Source organism: Calypte anna, chromosome 10, assembly GCF_003957555.1.
Source record: "Calypte anna isolate BGI_N300 chromosome 10, bCalAnn1_v1.p, whole genome shotgun sequence".
Taxonomy (NCBI): Eukaryota; Metazoa; Chordata; class Aves; order Apodiformes; family Trochilidae; genus Calypte; species Calypte anna.
The window spans coordinates 5,937,013-5,963,146 of record NC_044256.1 but is presented as its reverse complement, the minus strand read 5'-3'; the positions used below and the strand labels follow the sequence as shown (position 1 = coordinate 5,963,146).

Here is a 26,134-nt window from a genome sequence, read left to right as displayed (position 1 = left end):
TGACATAAGATGCTCTGAGATCTAATAACAATCCCTAAGTCACTTTTTTTGTTAAAATTCCACTTAAAAAAGGAATAACCACTTCAGAAATTAGGTTCTAATTTTCACCCGCATCAGAAATACCAAGTGATAAAAGAACTTGGAACTAAAATAGGATTGCAGAAGTAGGGTTGATTCAACGTAAAACATTTATGGTAAACAGTACCAAGTCAATAAAACAGAAAAAGCAAGAATTGTTGTCTAATTTGACAGTTGAGATAGAGGTACATTCTTGACCATTGTTATATAGGATAAACTTTAAATATATCCATCATACCAAATAAAAAAGCATTAAGATATGTGGTTCAGATAGTCATAACTGTCTGAATTGTTTGAGCTAAGCAATCATTTTCATTACTTTGAAGCAGTTAAGCCTGTGAAGGAATAATGGCATTGTCTAAAGGGGGACCGTTCTCATGTCTAATATCTCAGCTCTGCCACTGCTTTGCTGGGGTGACCTTTTCAAGCAACTTAATTACATTATCTCTAAGTTGTACATAATGCTGAAGACTTTCATAAACATTCATAAAATCTGGGAGACACGGATGAAATTAAGAGGAGAACTGGCTGTTAGTAGCAGTAATAAGAATGCAGAATGGAGGCAAAAGCAAAGAACTAACTACTGAGACAGCAGTGGCACTGGAGATCAAAGGAGTCAGTAAGGACTGGTGATAAACTTTAATAACTGAGCAATATAAAATGTACTTGATGACTTCTGTACTACTGCAACCCCCTTGGCATATTGATAAGTTTTGAAAAGATGTTTTAAACCACAAAGGAATTATTTGTGACTGGCTGGCTAATTATGTATTTGATTTTCTAGAATAACTTTTTAACCAAGCAGATCAGTGCTTTTGTATGCTGCGTCACAAATGAAATAAGAAAACCACCTTTTAGCATAAGAGAAAACACTCCATATCTGATGGTAGATTGCAAAAAGATTTAAATTTACAATGGCGTCTGGAAAACCCCATGCATTCTTAATGCATTTAGCATGTACTTACTGACTAAGAAAACGTGTTGCATTTCCAGGTTAGTTTTGTAGGTTTGACTAGTAACATTTTTTGGGAATTACATGGTAAGGCCCAATTAACTCCTCCTCAGACCATTGGGAGTTAAGCATATCCCCTGATGACAGAAGCCTGCAAACCACAGATACACAGAGCTCTATGTGACATTCTCCTTTGAGCTGCAGTAAACTCAAAACAGAAAAATAAAAATTCAAGGCTAGAGAAATTTGATAATGAATTCCTTGTACCTAACACTACCTCTGTTTCTCTGTCTGCCAGTGCCATCTAGTGGAATTAGAAAGTAAATTTACAGCAGTTCAGCAATTATTTACTTAGGTGATTTTTGCAGTGTGTCAAATGTGAAAGTTATTTGTACTATCATCATCGTCGATTTCTGTAGATTTCTTTCTAATGTCTATGTATTTCTGACATCCAAATACCAGTCACTGTAATGTGTCATTAACTGCACTCCCTATACAGCCTGTTGTAATGGGAACTCGCCTTTTGTTGCATACTGTGTTACAATGCATGCACAGAGAAGTGCTCCCAAAATTCATAAAGACACAGGGGATTTTTAAGAGCTGTTCTTAAGATTAACAAGCTATAATCATAGCTGCACTCTTGAAATGGCTGGCCAAGGTGTTAATGGGAATAGCTATGGTAGATGTGGAAAGGACATGTAGGGCTGTTATTTGGGCTATGAGAGAGGTATCATGGCAATAATAGGAGAGCAGATGGTTTTCCTGAAGCAGTGTTTTCAGTCCAGTAAAACCAAGGTGGAGAAGCAGCAGGCAACGCAACCACCAAAATCATTAGTGCATTCATGAGTGTGAAGGGACATGGAAGCAGAGCATCCGTTCTCTCATCACTCCTGCAAATATACTGTGCTCAGAAGCAGGGTTTGTGGCAGTCGTTTCTGTAAACTCTGTTTCATATTGGTACAAAGCCAGTACTCTCCAGTGTTTATTGGAACAAGTACATAAATAGCATATGGCTGCTTGCTACTGCAGTGTCCTGATGAAAGGAAATCAGCAGGGTTTTTAAATGGAGTTTGCAATTTGATTTTGGATGTAATGGATTCTTTCTGCACAACTGACCTTAAAATGACTTTATATCCTTACCAACGTAGCGACTTTGCAGGATCATTTATTTTGAGTCTGTCTTAAAATCCAGTCTCTCTCTCATTTTTATGGCCTTGGTTGTAAACTGTTCATCAGCCCTTTCTCTCAGCTGTGTCTTGTTCTGCATTCTAGGCGCAGCTGATAGCTCAGTCAATTGGTCAGGCTTTCAGTGTGGCTTACCAAGAGTTTTTAAGAGCCAATGGAATTAACCCAGAGGATCTCAGTCAGAAAGAATACAGTGACATCATCAACACCCAAGAGATGTACAACGATGATCTCATACACTTTTCCAATTCAGAAAACTGCAAAGAGGTAAACTAGTTTAGAAATTTCTTTTCCAGCTGATTGTTTTCAGAGGAATGGAGTTGGCATGGAAATATCTTTTAGCATTTTAAGGATGACTTTACCTCATCAAGAGTGTTGTTTCATCGATATTATGCTACTAAGAGCAGCTTTATACGTTTAAAAAATTTCTTCATTTTTAAGGTCTTTCTGCTTCTATTGATCAAAACATAAAAGTGCACATACATTTACATCTGACATGTGTAAGCTCTGTGATACTCACAGTACACAGTGTGTTTTTGTTTAACCGATGTACTGATGTGGAGAGAGAGAGAGGACAATTCATTCCCATGCACTTTTTAAGTGATTTCTTACTTAAGGACCACAAGTCCAGGACGCTGTGGCACCAAGAAAGCCAATTTCTTTCCCTCTTTTAAAACATCAGGAAAACTGTGAGATGAAAGAGTTTCACATTCACAATGCACAAAAAGGCAAGAATTTCCCTGAAGTGCTCCAAATTATTGAAGTGTAGCTATTTAATTTGATTTCGGAAGTAACGGATTCCTTCTGTAAAACTGCCATATATTTCCCATGTTACATTTCATACAAAAGTCATTGCAATACTGGGCATTCCAAACCAGAATGTGGTGAGTGCAGCTGCACACAGATTCTGCTTTGTCTTACGTGTCTGCAGTGTAAGAAGGATTTGGCCCATGTTCCAAAGGTCAGTTTCTGCACTAAGTCCTAAATCATTCTTCCTTTGAGATGAACTGCAAATTGTTTAATCCTTCAGTCACAGCTTTCCTGCTTATTCTTATTTTCTCTAGCATTACATGTTCTTTTGTACAGCATGTAGGGTCTTGGGAAGAGAGTATTTTTCACCTATACCTGCACATAGGAAGGTTATGATTGATGTGTAGTTTTATACACCTGCAGTCAGATAGTGTTTTCACGTGCATATAGGCATGACAAAGTATTTCTTTCGTAGCAAACAAGGGAAAAGTCAGTTGAATAAATCTTGGTCTTACAATTAGATTAAAAAAATATGAATATGCCACATTTTAAAGTGTTTAAAAAAACCATTATTTTCATGACACCTTTGTTTTAATTGGTTGATGAATGTTTAAGCGATGACAGTTGTGGCACATTGGTTGGTCCAAAGCCTTGATAGACAGCTTCAACAAAAATCATGAACAAAATTCATGATTCCCTTAAGTATAGATGTCCCTGTCCTTCCACATTTGAAAGAAAATAATTCCCAGTATTTTGTACTTAAACTCCTACCCCTCTTCTGTAGTTTTGCTATGATTAATGAACAGTCAGCATCACCACACTTGAGAAGTCATAATTTATGTAACATGAGCACACAAGGGATCTTAAATTATCATGCTTAGCACAAATATATTCATTAATGTTATTAGTAATGTTAATTATTATAATAGTAACAATAACAATAATAATCAAAAGATCCTTGCCTGAAAATACAGACAAACCCCAAGATCAAGAGCCAATGCAAGCAGTGATGGCAGAAGTGGAGCTGAACTCAAGTCTGTATTCCAGGCACTGCCCTACCCCACAAAATGTTACAGTCTCCCCTAGCTGCCAGGTTCCAAGAAATATAAAAACTTCAGAGTTAACCAATGTATTAGATTCTTGCTTATTGTAAGGACCAAGATGACCTTCAACAAACAAGTGGAGGATACTCCTGAAAAGAAACTGGTAGGTGTTTTACAGTTTAACAGAATTTTTAAAGTCATCCTCTGTCTAATGGCAAAGAATAGAATTTTTTTTCTAATTTGTGTTACTCAGGAACAACTGAGATGCTAATGCTCACATTTCATCCAATCAAAATATGTTGTCTTGTGTTTTGTTTTTCTTTTTAATTGCAGCTCCAGCTAGAAAAGCAGAAGGGAGAAATTCTTGGGGTAGTGATTGTGGAGTCTGGGTGGGGATCCATTCTACCCACTGTTATCTTGGCTAACATGATGAATGGAGGCCCTGCAGCTCGTTCAGGAAAACTAAGCATTGGAGACCAGATTATGTCTATCAACGGGACCAGTTTAGTTGGTTTACCTCTTGCAACATGTCAAGGGATCATCAAGGTAACCCCAAACTTACGCTATATGCTGTAGGTTGTAAGCCAGCAGAGACGTAATGTTCTGATGAGCATCTCTGTAGATTTCCAGCAGACAGGAATTTTTGTATCACTGAAAAAACAAAAAAAAGGAACCTGTCATTACCAAAACATAATTAGAAACAGAGAATCAGGGGTGATAATGTGTAGAAGTTTAGGTCTGGAAGTTTCTATATTAATTAAAGCTAGTTTTGTTACCATTTGTTGTGCCAAATAGCTTAGGAAATAAATGAAACAGAGAAATGTATCCCCAAGTTATCAACATATTTCCACTAATTCTTTCTCCGATCAGCTGCTTTACACTCTTGTAAATAGAAAACCAATAATGAAAGAGCAAATTAACATCCATTTCAGTAGTATTAACAATTGGAATATCTTACAGGGTCTCAAGAACCAGACACAAGTGAAACTGAACATTGTCAGCTGTCCTCCTGTTACTACTGTCCTCATAAAACGACCAGACTTAAAGTACCAGCTGGGCTTCAGTGTACAGAATGGAATTGTAAGTTTCTTAGTTTCTCTGTTCAATGACTGTTTTGGTTTGGGTTTTTTGGTTTTGTTTTTCTTTCAAGAAACACACTGAAGTACAGCAAAAAATCCTTGCACATGACCTCACTTTCTGTACTGCAATCCCTTAATTAATCAAAACCTTAAAATCACATCTTTGAGTATTATAATGCAAATGCACAATACCAGGAGAACAAGTACTGACATTCTTGAGGCATTTTCCTGTTATTCAGCCAAAAGATTTATAGTCCACATTGTTTGGTGCGGTATCTGGATCAGCTAATTAATGTGGAACTGTCATTAGTGGGCCAGAGTTGCAAGGAAAAACAGTTATGCTGGAAAAGATTTTTATAATTATAACATTCTGATCTTAGTCTGATCCTGTTTCTCTTTTTAAATTTCAGCAAACACTAAAACTTTTCATTTTTCTTCTGCTGTCCATTTTATTAGGATCACATGATAGTGGGCAAGGGAATGAAATTGGGATCTCCTGTGGTTCAAACTAAACACTTCTCACTGCAAATAATTGTATAGATTGCATCCTCGGTGTCCCTTCTTTGCATGCTGCAGTTGCCCTCTAATAACAGCAGCATACAGGAAAATTAATGTAGTAGGCAAGACTCACCCACAGCAGCTCAGGGTCCTCCTCTTGTAGTTCTTCCTTCCCAAGCCATTTTTTGACACCTTTCTAAAAAAAAAAAATCCCAGCACAAGTAGCTTAGGTAGTCACCTGGCCTTCCTGCGAGCTGATACTAGCATTAGGGACTGTCTGTAGTGCAGGACCATCACCATTTCCTCTGCCTCTAGTCTAGGAAAAATAATCTGTCTGCTTACACACAGGTCCACATCACAAAGGAACGTGGGCTCTGATCCCCTGTTCTATAAACTCAGCAATTGAAGTTGCCAGGTTTCTGTTTGCCACCCTTGGAAGAGTAGCAGGATAGAGATTATGGGTCTTACTGTGCTTTAGCAAACAGATGGTTCATTAGTGGCTTTTCAGCTCTGCCAGACATCTCTAAGTTATATCATATCTATGTTTTAAGTATTCTTACCTAAGATCACACTGTGGTCACAGAAGAGGCTGGTATAAAAAACACCACTACAAGCCTTGGCCCAGTTGGAAGCACTCCAAAGTGACATCTAACTCAGGCTGACGTCCTTTAGAAACACAGAGTTAAATTATTTGTCATGTTTGAGATTAATGCTCTGACACCTGAGTATAGTGAGGGCTGTACAAAAATACAGAAAGATGCCAGGAACAGGATATACCACCATACGAGGCACTGATTTATTTCCCAATTTCTATCCTTTGTAAATGCAGTATGTGCAGCTGATGCTATGACAGAAAGAGGAAAATATACTTCAGGAACAATGAGCAATTCTTTGTCAGTTCTTTTAAGAGACCTAGCAAAGTATTGGTGGGGGTTGGGTCTGGCCTAGGGAAAAGAATCAAGCCACAGTGGATGAGATGCAGCACATTGTAGAGTCTGGGAGACAATCTATCCATCTTGTCCCAGTTTATCATCTCCTAAGTGACTGGAAGCTTAGATTAGCAAATTCTGCAGACTATGTTGTTTTCTTTCATAGCATGTTCACTCCATCTGCTGGTGATTTATCACATTCCTCACACTGGATGGTCATAACTCCAGTTAAATGAGCAACATTTAGATAACATCCAATATAAAGTTTACCGAATTCATAATGAAAATCCTTCTTAACAAAACCAGAAAGTCTTGTTTATTAAGAGTCTATGTTTGAATATGAAAGCAAATCAACAATGAAAGGAGAGATTAACGTCTGTTAGGCTGCTGCACAGACAAGCTTCTTTTCTTCTTTTCTGTCTTTTCTCAGATAAACTCTCTTAATTCACTTAATATTTGAAAATATGACTCTGCAAATACATCTCTGGTAGTTTGACAATGAAAGCGGTTTTGTAATTGCCAGCAATTTGTTATAAATTATGACAGGATAGAGAAAGAATATCTTTATTCTTTGTTGGCTCAGCATTAGCACAGTGAAGAAATAAATGGCTTGCCGGAACAGGTACAATGAAATATCTCCCACTGCTACCCAAGGCATATCCTTGTTATGCATGCAGCTGGTACTTATTTCCGTACCTCTTTGATAGTCTTTTTGAGAGACTCCTTTTCACCCTGCTTATCTCACCAGTGCAGGATATACAGCTGTTATATTGGTGAATAGCTCATAAACAACCTGAACGTACAGAAATACTCCATCAGCTGGGTTTTGCTTGCACAGGGTATCAGGAAGATGCAGGGACTGGGACACTGCAGGTGACCCTCTGTGTATTCTGCATGGTGTGATTGATGCACATCCTGAAGTTGTGCTTCATGAAGCACTCACAGTATCAGCTTTTGGAATGTTGTGGTGAGGGAACAGCACAACAGTATAAATCAGTGTTAATTTTGCAGAATTACCTCTTGCACTAGTGCAGATATTCTTTATGGCTCCTGAAAGCTATGGATGTGTTCTCATTGCATACTTTAAAAAGGAATGTAAATTTCAAGTGTCAAATGTTAAAAAAAAAAAGAAATATCAGAGTGTACACACAAAAGTACAAATGTTGTATAACAGGGAGGTGAACATACAACATTATCATCCACTTTCTGAAAATCATTATGGTAGACTTCTATTGTGATTATCATATTAAATACAAGTGGTCCCCCTCATACTGGATTATTAACTTGTTTCCCAGATAATGAAAAATATGTGTATTTCCAATTGTATTATTATTGCTGATAATGGACCACTTCTCAGGCTAGATCTCAGAGCTCAGACGCTTTCTCTGAGAAGTCTATCTCCTTCATACATAGCTTAGCACAATTCTATCTAAAAGTACATTAAAACTGGGTTAAGCTTAACAGAATGGACAACTTATTCTTTCTAGCTTGCCTTTGTTTATATATATTTAAACTGTCTAGGCAAAAAATATACCAGGTTTGAACAGAGTAATATAGGACTGAGATGAGGAGAATCCTGGTTTAACATGTTATATTTAGTGTATTACACAGAATAAACAGTTAGTTTGCCTTGCACTGTTCCTTAATGTTTTGCTACACAATAAATTGTGCTGCAATAAAACTGATAGAATCACATTCAGTTAGTGCTATCACTCAATACACACTTGCCAGCACTATCTGCCATGGCTCCATGGGCTGGAAACTCAGGCTTTAAGGCTGATTTGAGTCAGCCACTTGCAAATACAGGAGCCATGTAAACGTGTGCTTTAAGTACAGAATATTTCTTTATATCTGCGCTCTGTCTCTAGCATAACAGGCACTGAGAGGTTAGGCAGAGACACTTGGGCTCCCTGTCTGTTTCTCCTTCTACCTCATTAAAAAGAAAATGCTCACAAAAAGGAAGCCGACTCCCTTCCCTGGAGAGGAATCACATTCTTCAGTGAAGATAAGAGACTGATTCCCATGGCTGTGGCTGTTAGAAAGAGGAAATCCACTGATGGTATTAAAAATGTTTTGAGAGCCACACAATGAAAGCTGCTCTGGATAGATATGCAAGCTGTTACCTTTTCCTTTATGCCAGTGGGGTGAGAGGTTACGTTTCCATTTGCTCTCAAAGCTTTTAATTCAGCTGGTTATTTACAGGCTTTCTTTTGGCACATTCTGCTTTTTGTCCTTTCAGGTAACTGCACACAATCCCCAACAGCAAGGAGCAAACTGTTATTCTAACAGTGAGTTGAATTGAGAAGCTTTCAATAAATGGAAAGATCTCTGTAGTACAGTTTTTCTTGTCAGCTGTATGATTAGAAGGTAGACTAACTGCAAAACAATATATTACATGTGACTGAAATTCAAGATGCAATTCTGTGAACAGTCCAGGTGGTGCCTCTATCCATAACAGTCTATCAGAAATAGTTTACAAACCACAGTAGATAGAACTCAGCCACTAATGATAGCATGGTGGAAGATAAGTCTCACTGCAGGAGTAAGTCTTTGTTCAGACAGCTGAGAAAAGCTTTTTATAAGCAAAGAATAGCTATATATTTCTGCTCCCTGTGTCAGACAACCTGGACTTTGAGTAAGACAGGCTTTCATTTTTTATAGCATTGTTATTTGTAAAGAGGAATTTAAAGGAAACTGCTAGTGTCACACAATAACTTCAATATATTCCAGCTTGCTATCTCCCCACATACTCGGTTTCTCAAACTCACTGGAACACAAACCACATCTTACCATACTTGTATTTAGCTCTGAGCAAATTACCAGATTTTAGCAAATAATAATTCTTGGCATATGATTCTACCTGTTGACAGTAACTGCAGAAATACTTGGCTACCTCACGTGCTACATTGGGTTAGTCTGAAATCATTTACCAACAATTGCTGTCTGATGTTGAACTGTAGACTTTGTCAGGGAGGGCCCTGTCTTAGCACAGATACTGTTGCTGAGAAGGAAACACTTAAATTTCACATACTAGATTGAGATCTTTCTTTCTGCCTGTACACCAATCTCAGACTATCTGCTGGGACTATGTAATTTTTTGTAGAACTATTCCGCTAATGTTAGTGACATAAAACCCAAAACTTGTTCTTAGTTCTTCACCAGTACCTGCAACTCCCAGTTGAAGCAGTGGCCTGCCTTGCCTTCTTCATCCTAAGCTCCCTATGGCTAGCAGCACTAACACATGGAGAAAAGCTGGGGCACAGCAGAGTGCCCTTTTCCAGCCTGCAGAGGCACAGGACATGAGCTGCCATACTTCACTTTGCTGAGAACAGCCTGCAAAAAGAAAAGAATTTGGACATTTCATACACTTATAGGACACTCTGGGGGCAACAGGCCTTGAAAAATCATCTAGTCCAACCCCTCTGCCAAGGGCAGAGACATCATCCATTAAACCAGGTTGATCCAAGCCCCATCCAACCTGGCCTTGAACACTTCCAGGGATGGGGCATCCACCAGTTTCTCACCACTCTCTTCAGAATAATTTTCTTTCTTATATATGTGAGACAGATGTTTCTTTTTATCTTCCCTGTTTCTCTGTGAACTTTTTGACAGATCTCCAGCTTTCAGTATACAACGGCATCATCCTTTACTGCTGCCTAAGCTAGTGTTTGTGTAGGGTTAGGTATTAACCGTTACATATTTTTTTTCCATGTATGTAGAAAAATTGCAGTTGTAGATTTTTTCCTGTAGCACTTTTTATATTTTCCATTATTCAGAAAGAATAATGTGGTGGTTTGCAGGCAGATTCAAGGTGGCCCAGAAAGATGTAAAAATCACTTTCTTCTCCTAGATCATTACATAAAATTCTTATCTTCTCCCTAACTCCACTCTTCTGCATGGCTGCTACCTGTATCACTGTGTTAGGTATTTATATGTTCCCAGCCCATGAGAATGAAAATAAAAATTGCAATTTGCAAAATTTTTGACAAAACCAATGCTTAAAACCTCCCACTACTGCTTAATACTTTCCACAAGTACCTTCTAGAATCCTTACTGTGTCACCACTTATTATTATGTATTAAATCCTAGGAACTGCTACATTATGACAAGTTTTATTACATTATGACACAGATAAACTACAATGAGCTTTGCTTTCTCTTGGCAGATTTGCAGCTTGATGAGAGGTGGAATAGCTGAGAGGGGTGGAGTAAGAGTAGGACATCGTATTATTGAGATCAATGGACAAAGTGTTGTTGCTACTGCTCATGAGAAGATAGTACAAGCATTGTCTAATTCAGTGGGAGAGGTAAGAAAACAAATACTTTATCAAAGAATTAAAAATAGAAAAATATATTTTTCAGTTGAAGAGAGTGTCTTAACAGTACTAGAACCATAAGTTAACAGGAGTTGAGCAATAGAAAACAATTAACAGAACATTTTTTTTAACAATTAAATGAATGTCCACTGCTTTTTTCTATTTGTTTTCAAGAGTTCCTGGCATGATTCTGAACTTTAAACATACTTTTTTAATTAAAACAATTAAGTGAAGAAACTGCACTAAATCACATTAGCTATGAAAATGTCTTGTCTTATCACTACAGCATCTGCCACAGAAATAAATTCATATTCAAAGAGTAGAGAGGTTGCAACTGATCTGTGCTTTAATAGTATCATTTCCACTGAACATTTCCAGCTTACCTTGGAAATAAGGTATCTCTCTGCAGTACTTTTAATGAAATCAGTTATGAATGAACAAGATCCCCCCTACTGAAATTAGTGATAATATCATACAGAACCGTGGCCAGACAGACCACGAGTTCCTTTGCCAAAGTTGTTTTCCTGATACCTGAAAAATAATACAGAATACAGGCACACTAGTAAGAACAAAGCTGCAAATTTCTATCAGACCTCCATGCCTTTATGGTCTCTCTTTGCTGAATAATATCTCACTAAACACAGGAGGACAGTATGGAACTACTTTTTTCAGCATGAAGACACCACAGTATCAGAGCAGCCTATGGCTGTTGAGGGTCTGTATTATCAGACCTTCCTTCCTCTCATGCTGTCTGATGGGTACTTACAGTCTGGTTACCTGAGGCTTTTAATACTCTGTAAAATTCCTTTGACACTTAATCAGCGTACTCCTTGGAGAATGAACATAAATACACACTAGCCATGAGAGAACCTGTTCATCAAACTCTCGACTGGCATTTAAATATCAGGTGATAACGTCCAGGTTTTGTGTGCAGACGCTCATTCTACAATTAGGAGAAAATATGTACAAAATTACAGTCCCACAGGGAAGGAAGAAAGAACAAAATTCTAAGTTCGGTTACTACCAGACCAGCAGAATATATTTTCAGAAGTTTGCACTGCTTCTTTTTTAAGGTATTTAGAAGTTATTTAGGGGTCTTTGAAGCTACACAGTGTTGCAACCTGCTGCTATTTAAAAGAAACAACACAGAAAAACCCTGGCAGCAAACCAGCTTGTACAGACAGAGAACTTTGAACTATAAACTCTGATAACATTCACATGTATAGAAATCAGGACATTAAATGCACTTACATGATAGGGTAGAGGCAGAATGGGCCTTACAGATCATTTTAAACCAGTAACAATTCTGTTAATGTCTGTAAATCGATTGACAGATTCACATGAAGACTATGCCAGCTGCTATGTTCAGGCTTCTAACCGGACAGGAGACACCCCTGTACATCTAGCATGGGACTCTCTTGCAGCAAATCAACTAAATGATTCCATCAGAGCTGAGGGCCTCATAGCTGAAGAGGATTTTCTATTTTGTATGAATGAAAGCTGACCTGAGGACTCCAAAACAAGGAACAGACAGGTGTCTCTGCCTTTTCTCTCCTTCCTTTTTATTTCTTCACCAAAAAGTGATGAGAAGGATGGTCAAAGACAATAATCACTGATAAAAATCTTTGTAAAGCATTTAAGTATTTTGCAACATCTTCTAAACTCTTTTCTCATAAAACGTAAAATGTATTTATTTGTAACCCTTATGTGGAGTGATGTACGTATGTCTGTCTTGTTTGATAACACAGTGAATGTGAATATTTGATGAATGAGACTGCAAGAAAAGGCAAAGAAAAGCAATTAAAGAAAGTTCTGGCTGCCTCTAGTTAAAAAAAAATAAAATCCCAGCTCCATAAAATAGTCCAATACTGATGGCTTTGCATAATTTTCAAAGTGGTGCTGAATAGATGGTATTTCAGTGGAAAGGAATGCGTGTGGTTAAAACTTTTAGATTCTAATGTAAAGAAAACCACTGTAGTACTTGGTATTGTTATAACAAGTGTAACCTGTTTGGCAAGGTGTGAACATAAACATGTAACAAGTGTTTCATATGCTAAATAAAGAATAATTACCACAAGATTAAAATCAAAATATTTATTTAGATACATATTTATTTTTAATGCTTGTGATTTTTATGATTTAACAGAAGTATTTCATGAATAACTTATTGCACAGGTTGTGTAATGTATGTGTTGGGCTGGGTTAGTTTTCTTATTTTTTTTATTTTTGCATATTAACTTTTTGTTTATACCAGCTCAAAATGGGAAAGCCATGCTTACCTGTATCTGTCTTTTATAAAGCATTCTTCTTCCTAAGGCAATGTGTTCTGAAAGTATATTGTTTTCACAAATAACCTAGCACCATCAGCAGTATTAAAATGTGTGTAGATAAAAAAAACTAGTAGTGAATTTGTAATCCTTACCAGATAAATGTTAATTGGTGTAACTTTTTGTCTACATTTTTTTGGGGCCAAGGCCTTGAAGAAAATACACTGTGATTTAAGAAGCCTTACCATGCAGTAACTGAAGAGCTTTAGATGACTGTACTTCAAGGAGCAGTGTGTTGCATGCAACTGACCTTAGGAAAGAATTAAGCTACTATCACTAATAAATCTGAAATAATAAAGGAAGCTTGCTTATTTTGTTTGTTGTGTAATTTTAAATAATTATTAAAAATCCAAGCAGAGGATAATTTAATTCTTCATCTAAGTGCAGTTGCAATGGTCACAAATTATTTTTTTTTAAAGTGAATTAATCTCTTGAATTAGGAATTTGTTTATCATTATCTTCAGAGTAGATGCTTTCAATTAGCATACCTTGTTGCCACTGGATGTCACTGTGAGTTCACATCGATACAAAAGCATTCTGTAATTAAAACACATTAAAATGGATGATTCTGTAAAACTTTAACTACCCATCTTCATCTACATTCCTTTGTGACCTTTTCACAGAATGTCTGCCCAGCTCAGAGTGACAGAAATGAAACCAGTATGTGATTAAACATCAAATGGAAACTAATGCTACTGACAAGCACTTCTCCAAAAAAAGTAAATCCCTGAAATGTCAGCTTGTGGTAGATTCTTTACAAGAACCTTTTGTTTAAGTTCTTTTCAATTACCTCTGAGAGAGCCCGGGTGAAGCTTGCACTGGAAGATGTTGCTGGCAGACCTGTGTTTATGCTGGTAACCAGACTAGTGTCAGTGATACTTACTTTTTGATTATTTTTATTTTAAGGTCACTCTTAAATAAATCATAAGTGCAGCAGAACCACAAGGCCATATTTTAGCAATACAGTTGTCAAAAGTGATCATTGGAGTAAGTTCTTTTTGAAAAAATGTTCCAAGGCTCTGCTGGACAAAAATTTATCTAACTTCAATCAGTTGATGCCTGTAAAGTTTGTGAAATCTGCTTTTTGGAATGCAGAATTTCAAAGCTGGTCCCTAATGCATCTTTTGGTCACAATTTGCCGAATCCTTAGTGTCAGTTCTCAGTAAGATACACTACTCCATTACTAGATACACTACTCCATTACATTCAAAACTGAGGAAAAATAAACCACACCACAGCCTTTACCATAATATAAGAGGGGCCAGAGGAACGAGAAGCTGTTTAATAAGACAGATCAGTTAGCCTGGGGTGAAAGACATGGAAAACGGGATTAGAAACAGCACTGTTTGTGCGTATCAATCACCTTTACATTCTATCCAAATCACTTGTTGAAAAAGCAAAGTCCAGAAATACTTTTTATTAAAACACTGATCATAGTTAAAACACTTTGAGGTACATTAAATAAATACAACTTTTAAGTTGTACAGCCGGTCTCTGGTGGTTTTGTAATGGTTTTCAAGAAATGCCAGGCAGCATCAGTAGCATTTCTGTAAGTACAGTGAAAGCAACACGTTTCTGGTTGGGAAAACATCTGTTATGATTTCACTAATAAATCAGTTAAAAAATTTGCAAAAATCAAGGCTGGAATTTACATTCAGAAAAACAGGTGTTCTGCTGCTGCTGCTGGAAAAAAGCAGAATTCCGAAGGAAGACACTTTTAAAGTCATCCACTACTTCTATTTCTCCCAGTCCTGGTTTCTTCCTTAATTCTCTTTGCTGGACTCACATACCTGTGGATACTATCAAAGGATGGTCTCCCGGCAAACTCCAATTAAACTGTGAGGCCTGTCCCGCTCTGAACTGTGAGTGCTACGGGACCTACGTAAGAAGGCAACTGGAGAGCTCAGAGCACCACAGCTCTGAAGGTGAAGATCTTCTTGAAGTTGCTTTCTAGAGGTATTCACATTCTGCTGGGAACTTGTTATTACCTGGTATAAAGGGCAGAAACGGAGAAGGAAAAATGGTGAAAACAGGGTAAGAAATACTATAATTTAAAAGGGTCAGTCCCTCAATAGCATTTCATTTCAATTACCTGATGATGGCATTCTCCCAGAGGAGATGTGTTTATGTAGCCAACCCGAGACCCTCCTGCTTCTCCTGTTCTTACATCTAGACAGGGCTGAGTTCTGGCTACTGGGAGGCAGGAGTCAGGCTTGGAAGGCACCAGGCCATGACTCTGCTGTAGTGTTGAACTAACAAAGGTACAGACAAGTATTTGCTTGTCTCTGTATGAATGTAAAAGAAACCTGTGGAAAAGGCAGTAACTTTGCTTTATAATTGACACATAAAGGTTTGGAGTATATTAAACTCATTTATTTTAGGAGAAAGAAATGCTTCACTTGCTTTTCTGAGGGTGGAAGAGAATGAAACTCTTGCAGTTCTAGTAAACAAACATTGCAGTGTTAATCCAACTGTCAAGCTGCTTCACAAATCCAAATTACACAACTTTTTTACCAAAAATTCTGACTTCTTAAGTAGGCTGCTAGGATGCTGTGGACTTTCATTAATCATTAGTGGGTTTTGTCTTACAAAAACTAATTACTAAAACTATTTCTTAAATGTGGAAAAAACATAAGTATCCTGGATCTAAGAAATACACTGGATAAAAATTGGGCTTTCTAGTTTTGTGATTTAAATAAATACATTTTATGTAGATAGTGTCAGAAGGATGGAGCCAGGCTCTTGTCAGTGATGACCAATGGTAGGAGACAGGGTACATGGGTATAAGTTGGAGCATAGGAAGTTTTGTGTAAACATAAGAAAAAGCTTTTTCATTGTGAGGGTGACAAAGCACTGGCACAAGCTGCTCAGTGAGGTTGTGGAGTCTCCTTCTCTGGAGACATTCAAAACCCACCCAGGCATGTTCCTGTGTGACCTACAGTGGGAGGTCCTACTCTGGCAGGGGGTTTGACTCCATGATCTATTGAGATCCCTTCCAACCCCTAGCACTCTGTAATAACTATGATATTTTTTAATTGTTTTGTGAGAAACTATGGGGTTTTCATTTAAAGAAAATTTTCATCCTTCTAACCTTGAGGATTTAATTAGCCATACATTTTGTAAAGCATTAAAAATATTAAAATTTCATTCCATACTGACACTCTTCAGCATGTCATGATAGTACTGCTTTTCTATCCATGTGAGTAGAGAGGTAACAGATACAGTGCTATTACTTCACTCTATTTCAGTTCACAAAACCCACCCTGCAGCAAGCTGTAATGAAGGCTGTATGTGTCCTGCTACATATCACACTATCTCACATGCTGTTTCAGTGTTATTATGTCCTATTTTAATACTTAGCCAGTTTTTCCCACTTGGGGATAAGCCGACTAATACCACAGGAATGACAATATCTCAGAAAGGGGGGAAACAGCTGCCACAAGTATATCCTTAATTGTCTGTCCATCTCTGTGGAAACTCCACAGGCAACCTGACTGTTGTTAGCCAGTGCTAAGAGCATTCTGCTTTTCAAAGCTGACACCATAAGAAGAACTCCATTTCTATAGCTATAATTCTGATAACAATAAGAGGTGATTCATTACCTTTCCTCCTGGAAAAAGACTTATTATTACACATGCATTAGATAATAAAAGTTGCTGTCACTACTAATTCCCTTGCTTTATAGGATTCCTTCCAAACCTTGAGTCTGTTTTATTTTCACTCAAGGATGAGAAGATGCATTATTCCTTCATTTGGAGAAGCAGAATTTCTCAATTCTGTTTCTTAAAAATAGCGAGGGTCATTATCGTTCTTTCAGGCAGGAGTAAGGGAAACTGCACTGCTTTTCTTTTGATAGATGATGTCTCTGCTTTTGTGTCTACCTATCTTATTTAGCTAGCAGATTATGCTGTACAAATAGATTTAAAAAAAAAAACAGCAGATCCAAGTCAGTTACATGTATCTCTGTATATAATGTATTGAACAGTCATAGATGAAAAGGTGCCAGAAATAAGAGCATGATTATCAAGATGCAAATATCAGTACCCTACAGATCTCCTATGATACTACTGTGTCCTGCTGAAGAACGTGAAATGCATTTATGAGTGCTTCAGTGTGAAAAGCATCACTGCACAATAAATATTAAGAATTTATTACTAAAGCTACACTATTATAAACTACACAGCAATTGTATGAAGTACTTAGAGCTGTAAAAAAAATTAAATAAGGGACATGTCTGTCAAGCTGAACAAATCTTTAGAACAAATCTTTAGAACATGAATGGCTTACCTGGTCTATAATATTGGCACTGAAGATGGCTTCTTCCATGTGTCTCTCATCAGATTTTATTACTGATCGTATGCTGTTCACTACATGACGTACTTCTGGAGGGAGATTACAATTTGAATGTTCCAAAAACTTTGCCACTAAAATTTTTGTGTCTTTATAGGCCTTAAGGTCCACTAAAGAGTGTGGTCGCTCTTTTGAGACCGTATGCAAAGCCTTTGGCTTTAGGTGTAGAACCGTTTTCGTTGAATCCCTCTGTTTTCCAGTCGGTAAGAAACTGCTCAAAGAATGCTGGCAAGCAGAGGCAGCCATATGAGAACCAGAAACAGGAACTAAAAAAGGGGGGGAAGAATATCTTTAAAGTAACAAGTTTAAAAAAAGAAGGAAAAAAAAAAAAAGAAAAGGCAAAACAAATATTGTCACAGAAGTTTCATCATATAACGTCTGTTTGAAAAATAACAAAACATGCAATCAAGGAAACACTGCAAAATGGTATTTAACCAGAAGTCAAGAGTAAGACTATCATGACCAAGAAGGACTGCATTTAGGACTAATGGGTGGGTAATTAAATACTTCATAAATGAAGCTGTTACCTCTACTTTCAGGGACTTCAGCTGATTTTAACACTAGGGTTACATATGTAATTTGTAATGTTCTAGGCCCAATCCCTCAAGCTCCCCCCAGATTTAAGGATAAAGTTCCCTTTATTTCTAGGCCTCAAAATTATAAGCAGTGAATAGTACATGAGAAATTAATAAGAAATACACAGAAAGCAAAAATGCTAAACTAAAACACAGGACTTTGTTTGCAGCATTTTTTTTTTTCAAATGCTGCTTCCATCAGCGTGTATATCTGAATGTTGCTAATAACTTATTTTTCTGACCCAGATTTTCCAGAGCTTGTTTATCAGACACTTTTAATTAATTCTTTTAAAAAAGGAAGGAAACCCATATGATTAATTACCCTCACCTGTTTCTAATGTAATTGGAGAGAATTCTGCATCTTGATGCTCGCTACATACAGGAGTCCAGGCACAATTATCACCTTTAACCAAAGAGACAGAAATAATAAAATCAACCCTTTGCCCAAATCAAGCAAAAATACATTGAAATCTTTTAATTATCTGCTTTAGAGAATGAAACTAAACAGAGGAAATACAACTTTCAAGATGTCCATTCAAAATTCGCTCTTTCAAAATGTCATATAACGTCTTAAATACAAAAGGAAAGATGCAGTTGCTGCTTGACAGTTTTGTCTCTGCTATGCAGCTCTCATATCCTGAATATTTCTGGCCTAAGCACTGAAGCTACAGAAGGCTCCCTTGTAGGTACAGACCTCAGACTTTCCTGTACTTCCTTGGCAGACATTTGTCTGACATCTCAGAAACTGGACTAAACAAGAAAAAATAATCCCCCTCTTAGTTCTACAAACCCCAGCATTTTATCTGGTATTTCTACTTTGTTTTATTAAGATTCTCATTCTTTGCAGGACAAATGCTATCTGCCACTGATTAAATTAATAGGGAGGTAACCACCATGGTTACTGACGATCCAATCAATAACAAGTGGCTTTAGAGCATCTACAAACTGCTCTGGACAAAGCCTTCTAGTGACAAGAGTTTTCAGATACCAGAACAAGGATCGATGATGATGAGATCACGTTAATAGTATCTATCAGTGCAGGCTTTTTGATTTCAAGCTTGTGCCAGTCAAGACAGAATAAACCCTCATATTTATGCTCTAGGAAGATTAGAAGAGGTTTGCTTTCATATCTTAAGACAAAGTTTATAATGAAAAGCTAGTATAATCCTCTCTGGTAAAGTGAGTAATTAAATGATGGAAAACAAAGGTAAGATGCTACAAAAAGAAAATCTCTAAGAAATTAAAGGAGACAGCTTCTATTCTGTCTTTAATTCATTTCATTATGCTGAAGTACTGCAGCACATGAATCATGGCATGCTTAAGAGGAAGCACTTCAGAGATTCTGTCTTCCCATTCATCATTCCCATTCATCATTCATCATTAGCTGGTCAATATTTAAGGACCACTATTTGCAAGCACAGGATCAGAGCATCCCTATGGTTAGGAAATCTAGTAAGGGAGCTAGGAGACCAGCATGGTTAAAAAAGGAACTGCTGGGAAAACTTAAGTGGAAAAGGAAAATCTACAGATCATGGAAGGGGGGGCTGGTCACTTGGGAGGAATATAGGACTGTTGTCAGAGGATGTAGGGAGGCAATTAGGAAAGCTAAGGCCTCCTTGGAACTTAACCTTGCAAGTCAGGTTAAGGATAATAGAAAGGGCTTTTTCAAATACATAGCTAGCAAAACTAACACTAGAGGCAATATTGGCCCACTAAGGAATGAACTGGGAGCCCTGGTGACAGAGGATATAAAGAAGGCAGAGGTGCTGAACGCCTTCTTTGCCTCTGTCTTTACTGCAGGGTTTCCGCATGAGCCCCAGATTCATTTAGCCCCAGAAGTAGTCAAGATAGATGAGGAGTTTGACATGGTAGATGAGGATTGGGTTAGGGATCAGCTGAGTAATCTGGACATCCATAAGTCGATGGGTCCAGATGGAATGCATCCAAGGGTGCTGAGGGAGCTGGCGGAGGTCATTGCTAGGCCACTCTCCATCATCTTCAGTAAGTCATGGGTAACAGGAGAGGTGCCTGAGGACTGGAGGATAGCAAATGTCACTCCAGTCTACAAGAAGGGCAAGAAGGAAGACCCAGGTAACTATAGACCGGTCAGCCTCACCTCCATCCCTGGAAAGGTGATGGAACAACTTGTTCTTGTCACTATCTCCAGACATATCAAGGACATGGGGGTCATCAAGAGCAGTCAGCATGGTTTTAACAAGGGTAAATCATGTTTGACTAACCTCATAGCCTTCTATGAGGAAATTACTAGGTGGATAGATGATGGAAGAGCGGTAGATATGGTTTATCTTGATTTCAGTAAAGCATTTGACACCGTCTCTCACAGCATCCTTGTAGATAAGTTGATCAAATATGGGTTTGGTGATCAGGTAGTGAGGTGGATCAGGAACTGGTTGAAAGGAAGGAGTCAGAGAGTTGTAGTCAATGGGGCAGAATCTGGTTGGAGGTGTGTGACTAGTGGAGTCCCTCAGGGGTCGGTACTGGGACCGGTGTTGTTCAATATCTTCATCAACGACTTGGATGAGGGTATAGAATGTACCCTCAGCAAGTTTGCTGATGACACTAAGCTGGGAGGAGTGGCTGACACACCAGAAGGCTGTGCTGCCATTCAGAGAGACTTAGACAGGCTGGAGAGTTGGGCAGAGAGAAACATGATGAAATTCAACAAGGGGAAGTGTAGAGTTTTGCATTTGGGGAAGAACAACGCGATGTCCCAGTATAGGTTGGGGGCTGACCTGCTGGAGAGCAGTGTAGGTGAAAGAGACCTGGGGGTCCTGGTAGACAAGAGGATGACCATGAGCCAGCAATGTGCCCTTGTGGCCAAGAAGGCCAATGGCATCCTGGGGTGCATTAGAAAGGGTGTGGTTAGTAGGTCAAGAGAGGTTCTCCTCCCCATCTATTCTGCATTGGTGAGGCCGCACCTGGAGTATTGTGTCCAGTTCTGGGCCCCTCAGTTCAAGAAGGACAGGGAAGTGCTTGAAAGAGTCCAGCGCAGAGCTACTAAGATGATTAAGGGAGTGGAACATCTCCCTTATGAGGAAAGGCTGAGGGAGCTGGGTCTCTTTAGTTTGGAGAAAAGGAGACTGAGGGGTGACCTCATCAATGTTTTCAAATATGTAAGGGGTGAGTGTCAGGGAGATGGAGTTAGGCTTTTCTCAGTGGTGACCAGTGATAGGACAAGGGGTAATGGGTGTAAATTGGAGCATAGGAGGTTCAAGTTGAATATTCGAAAAAATTTTTTTACTGTAAGGGTGACAGAGCCCTGGAACAGGCTGCCCAGGGGGGTCGTGGAGTCTCCTTCACTGGAGACATTCAAAACCTGCCTGGACATGTTCCTATGCGAAGTGCTCTAGGTGGCCCAGCTCTGGCAGGGGGGGTTGGACTAGATGATCTTTCGAGGTCCCTTCCAACCCCAAGGATTCTATGATTCTATGATTATACTGCCTCATGTACCTATGGCATAGTCAAAACTACAGACTTTATCCTAAATTTTCTGGAACACAGACACCACCGTAATTACTGAGGCACTTAACTGATATACCCACATGGTCTATAATATTGTATTATGGATTAAGTTTATTGTAACAAACATCCCTGCTAGAAGTTGATTTTGTCCTTTGCCACAATAAACTTTACAGGGAAAAGACAGAAAACCATGTAAACTAATAAGTAATTTTTAAAAGGCATTATGTCTTACAAAGTTACACGTGAATCCACCAGACTTGAACTATGCAGGCACAACACAGTGACTATAAAGGTACCTCTAAACTAAATTTTCATCTGTAATTTCTCTACTAGGAATGACAGATATTTCAAAATAAACAAGATTACTTTCAACATTAAAAGATTAATGGCAGAATTATTGACCATAAATACCCCATTATGTCAAGATCTAGTTGAAACACATGAATTATGTTTTATTGATCTAAAAGCCTGGTGTTTAATGCCAATATTAAAATTCCACATTAGTAATTTATTAGAGCTCATTGGTGTTGCATTACTATGTTGTTGCACATATGCAACATCCCTGTATTGGATAATTTATGTTCCAAACCACAGGCACTGCAGTCACAGTATCGTTCAAGACCCATTTAACAAAACTCTATGCACTAAATTCCAAGGTTCCACTTCTAAATCTCTTCACATTGACTTATATGGGGAGGTTAAAACCCATAACTTTTTCTTCTGGGTTGGCTAATTGATGGAGCTCAGTTGGTTCCCTTTATCTTTGCCCATCATTCAACTCTGTGGACCTAGTTTAAAATTCTGCAGTGAGATCTATATACCAATACTCAGCCATGAAAAATCTAGATCAAATGCCTTTTTGAAGTTATAAAGACAGCTAAGAAGTTCAGTTTTATGTCACAGCTTAGGAAATGTAAGTTTCCCAGCAGCTGCAAACAGCTCTTCACATGTTTCCAGAACTATGTGCTGCTTCTAACCTATGTATGATTTGAACAAGAAGTAAAGGAAAGGGAAGTGATGGGAAGTTGTGAAAAACATCCTCAGAGTACAGTTTTAAAAACTGTAGTTGCCAAACACATGAACGAAATATAAGTTCATCTAGACTGTAGTGCTTCTCCTAAATATTTCTGTAAGCAGCAAAAGAACAGCAAACTAGGTCAGGACAAACACATTCCCTCCAAGTTATTACTTCTCTTTCTTCCCCCTTCTGCAGTGTATCAGTGCCTCCAGAACTGTATCTCCTCCTTTATTACAATTTTTGTTAAGCCAAATGACATTTCAGTAATGTTCAACCCATATGCAACTTGGAATTCAGTCAAAATAATTTCCACAGTGCCATTCCTCCAGAAAAGATGATGGATGTATTTAGGACATGTTAAAAATGAAGGCAGAGCATCTGTTCCACCAGGTGTCCTAGCAGTCAGCTAGAATATGTAGATATGACTGCTGCTGTAATCTCTCCCTCCAACAGCACTCAAAGAGCATACAGATCACAATATGGAAAACCTGCAGAGCATAATCCAGAAGAGAAAGGACTGTTCTTCTTGTCTTTAGTACTGTAGAAAGGATTCTGAAATTCCTAAATACTGTCTGCACAGCAGCTTCAAAGTACATATATGCTAGCAGAGTAAATTTCAAAAAATAAATGCAGGATTCTAGATTAAAGATTCACTTTCCTGGACATGGTGTTGAGGCTAGATAAAGGGTTAAAGACACCACTGAACTAAGCATAAGGTCTCTGAAATTCACAGAAACAGAATAATGATGCAAAACCCGGAACAGAACCAACACATCATCTTCCTACACGAAACCATTTATTTCAGTGTTTTGTCTACTTTTGTTTTGAGCTAGTCACAATTCTTTCTCTAGACAGCTTAGAAAGCCCAGTGAATGCATCTGCAACAGCACAATCCATGACATCTTAAAAAGCTTTTAATCTTCACTTTCACACTTCTTCATGTTACCCCTTTCAGTTTACATCCTCCTGTAAAACCTGCCCTTCTCAAATGGTTTGAAGTTCTACTTTGCTGCTGTTGCATGAGCAAGCCATTTTTTTCACTCATAAGTAGATTTTTATGAAGACGATGTTCAGCTAACATCAGCTCCTCTCTTCTCCACTTGTCTAAGAGGTGATTAATATCAGAAGATGGTTATCTACAAGTAAAAAACTTTCCTTTTCATTTATATCTGGTCATGTGCCTCATCATTAATTTCTTCTTTAAAACTTTCCTCTGTCCTGTCCAACTTGCCACTACATGGTTACACTCACTGCCCCTGACATGCACCAGTACTGCCAGTGTCAGTGTCAGGAACCTGCTGTATTACAAGCATGACAGCTCAGTTAATAGTCCCCCTAAATAGAACTCAGCTACCATTCAACTGCTTAGTTTAGTTTCTCAATGTAATAGTAAAAGAAATGGATGCATCTAACTGAGATGGTTCTCTGAGCACTCCACAAAAACAGGTGTATGAGCCAAAGTCATTTCACTCTGTCACTTTTATTAATCCATTCATCTTTAAAATTTTCAAATCTAGATAATGTGCATGGAACTTACGCCTTTACACGTAAGTCAGCCCTCACTGGAACATTTCATATAATTTCCAGCAGCACCAATTGCTGCATAAATCACATACCAATCATTTGTTCCATGCTCCATCAGCCTTGTGGAACTACACCTACCTTTTGTGTAAGACGAACACGACACAGGGTCACTAGTTGATCGGACTATATTTGAAATTCCTTGTTTTGCAATATGATGCTGCTGGACAGAACTCTGGTGGCCACTTGCAAACGATGAAGTATTTGCAGGCCCAAAACAGGGAGAGGTCTGGGAAGGAACCGGGGGCTGGCTAAAGACTGTGCAGCACATTTTGTTTTGCTTCAAAGGTGGCATGGCATTGCTGTCTTGAGCAGAATTCTGCAGTTCTCTTTCTGAGGAGCTGAAATTCTCGGAGGAGCAGCCCAAAGACCTCTGGAGGGCACAGTTCTTTTCTTGTCCTTGAGAGGTTTGACTGTGGGAACTGTCATCCTTATCAGGAAAACCTGAGCAGGTTCTGTGGAACCTGCAGCTGGTGCTGTAATCCAGAGTGCTGCAGCTCTGGTTTGTAGCCCCTTTGGGGGTAGCACAGTATGGAGAAACATCTGCAGAGTGGAGAGATCCTTGAACTTCCAGTGAACAAAGATCTTCAGAGGAGCAGCTGTGGTCTGGGATATCAAAAGCTTCAGAGACCATCAAAGAGGCACTCTCAACAGAAACTTCAAAACAAGAGATAAGAGAGAAATAAAGAAATCCTCTTGCCCCTCTCCCCGACCCAGTTTTCAATATATGCATTTAGTTTTAGTAACTACCAAGTACATCAATAATTACTCAAAAGTTTTCAGATAGCAGAATGCTAAAGGAAAAAGTCTGAAAGAATTTACTTGTTTCTAGAGTCCTTCAGCAAAGATAATTCATCTTATTGGTATTTTCTTAAACTATTAAGTATGCTTGACCACTGATACCAAGATATTATTTGTAACTACATTTGGACAGGAACAACTTTCACTACTGGTTCCTCTGGTAAACAGTGAGAGATTGCCTGCTGTAGAAAAAGTAAAACTTTGTGCAGATGCAAAATGAAATAATATGGATTTGATAACTTTTAAACCACCACTGTCAATATTAGATTTGCACCTAACACTTTTAAATCAATCATATTCTTAAAGCATCTAAGTTCTTTACAAATGAAAACTCACCATCACAACATCTCTGGAACACAAAGAATGTGACACACATGCTTCAGATAGAAGTTAAACACTCTATGCAAGGTCACATCATCTTTGAAGCCATTTGTGTTAAAAAAATTATATTATAATTTTCTCTGTCATGTCTACAAATATATGTTATGGATGAAAATTGCATGAAAATAAGTATGATGTGGAAAAAGTATTTAATGGAAGTTTTACTAAAGTAATAATTTCATACAAACTGCTCAGTATCTCATGATCCACCAAAGCTACAATTTTTAAAATTGTATAAAATCCGTATAAAAAAAAGGATGGTATGGAGGCCTATTCTAATAACTTCTAAATTTTAAACAAACAGGTTTTGTGCTGCTACTCATCTACTTGCATTTAAAACATCTGCACTTCAGGCAGCAAGCTTCCTATTTAGGTTTCTGGAAGCTGTGCATGAAACTACTAAATGGAGAAGGCTCACTTTGTTGAGTGAAGCTCTCCTCTGCATTTCAGCTTAAGACTGTGAAAAGGTTCTTCTTCCATCAACAACCTGAAAGCAAATTTTTCTTCCTCCATTGGGAAGGCCAGAAGAGAAGAGAAAGGCCACTCAAAAATCCTGCTGCATCTTACTCAAGTGGACAAATACAACACTATTTATTACCTTGTGTGCTGGAGTCCAGAGTCATGTTCCTCTCACCCACGCTGGATCCAGATACTTGCTGATCAGTACCAGCAACCTATTCAGATGGAAAGTTATTTAGAGATAATAGTATTTTACAGTGGTTTGGGGTCAGGAACACACTTGCAATTTGTCCTTTTTCCAGAATCTACAAGCTAAAATCATCTTGAATT

At 38.2% G+C, this 26,134-nt stretch overlaps 2 protein-coding genes across 6 annotated transcripts in view; one reads left to right on the top strand and one right to left on the bottom strand.

Annotated features, from left to right (window-relative positions):
* Window positions 1-12,801, top strand: part of APBA2 (amyloid beta precursor protein binding family A member 2) — a 37,101-nt gene extending 24,300 nt beyond the window's left edge. For both annotated transcript variants that reach the window (XM_008496624.2, XM_008496623.2), the window contains 5 exons: window positions 2,303-2,482; window positions 4,342-4,554; window positions 4,969-5,088; window positions 10,680-10,820; window positions 12,164-12,801. In XM_008496624.2, coding sequence (XP_008494846.1) covers window positions 2,303-2,482; window positions 4,342-4,554; window positions 4,969-5,088; window positions 10,680-10,820; window positions 12,164-12,235 — 726 coding nt within the window. In that variant the 3' untranslated portion in view covers window positions 12,236-12,801. The remainder of the gene's footprint in view (window positions 1-2,302; window positions 2,483-4,341; window positions 4,555-4,968; window positions 5,089-10,679; window positions 10,821-12,163) is intronic.
* Window positions 12,802-12,947: 146 nt separating this feature from the next.
* The window catches only part of FAM189A1 (family with sequence similarity 189 member A1), a 97,705-nt gene continuing 84,518 nt past the window's right edge, over window positions 12,948-26,134 (bottom strand). For 3 of the 4 annotated variants that reach the window (XM_030457175.1, XM_030457173.1, XM_030457174.1), the window contains exons 8-12: window positions 25,944-26,019; window positions 24,245-24,820; window positions 18,410-18,484; window positions 17,444-17,772; window positions 14,447-15,144 (exon numbers count right to left, since the gene is read on the bottom strand). In XM_030457175.1, coding sequence (XP_030313035.1) covers window positions 14,959-15,144; window positions 17,444-17,772; window positions 18,410-18,484; window positions 24,245-24,820; window positions 25,944-26,019 — 1,242 coding nt within the window. In that variant the 3' untranslated portion in view covers window positions 14,447-14,958. Of the gene's footprint in view, window positions 13,694-14,446; window positions 15,145-17,443; window positions 17,773-18,409; window positions 18,485-24,244; window positions 24,821-25,943; window positions 26,020-26,134 lie in introns of those variants that run through there. The other variant, XM_030457172.1, reaches the window with a different exon arrangement.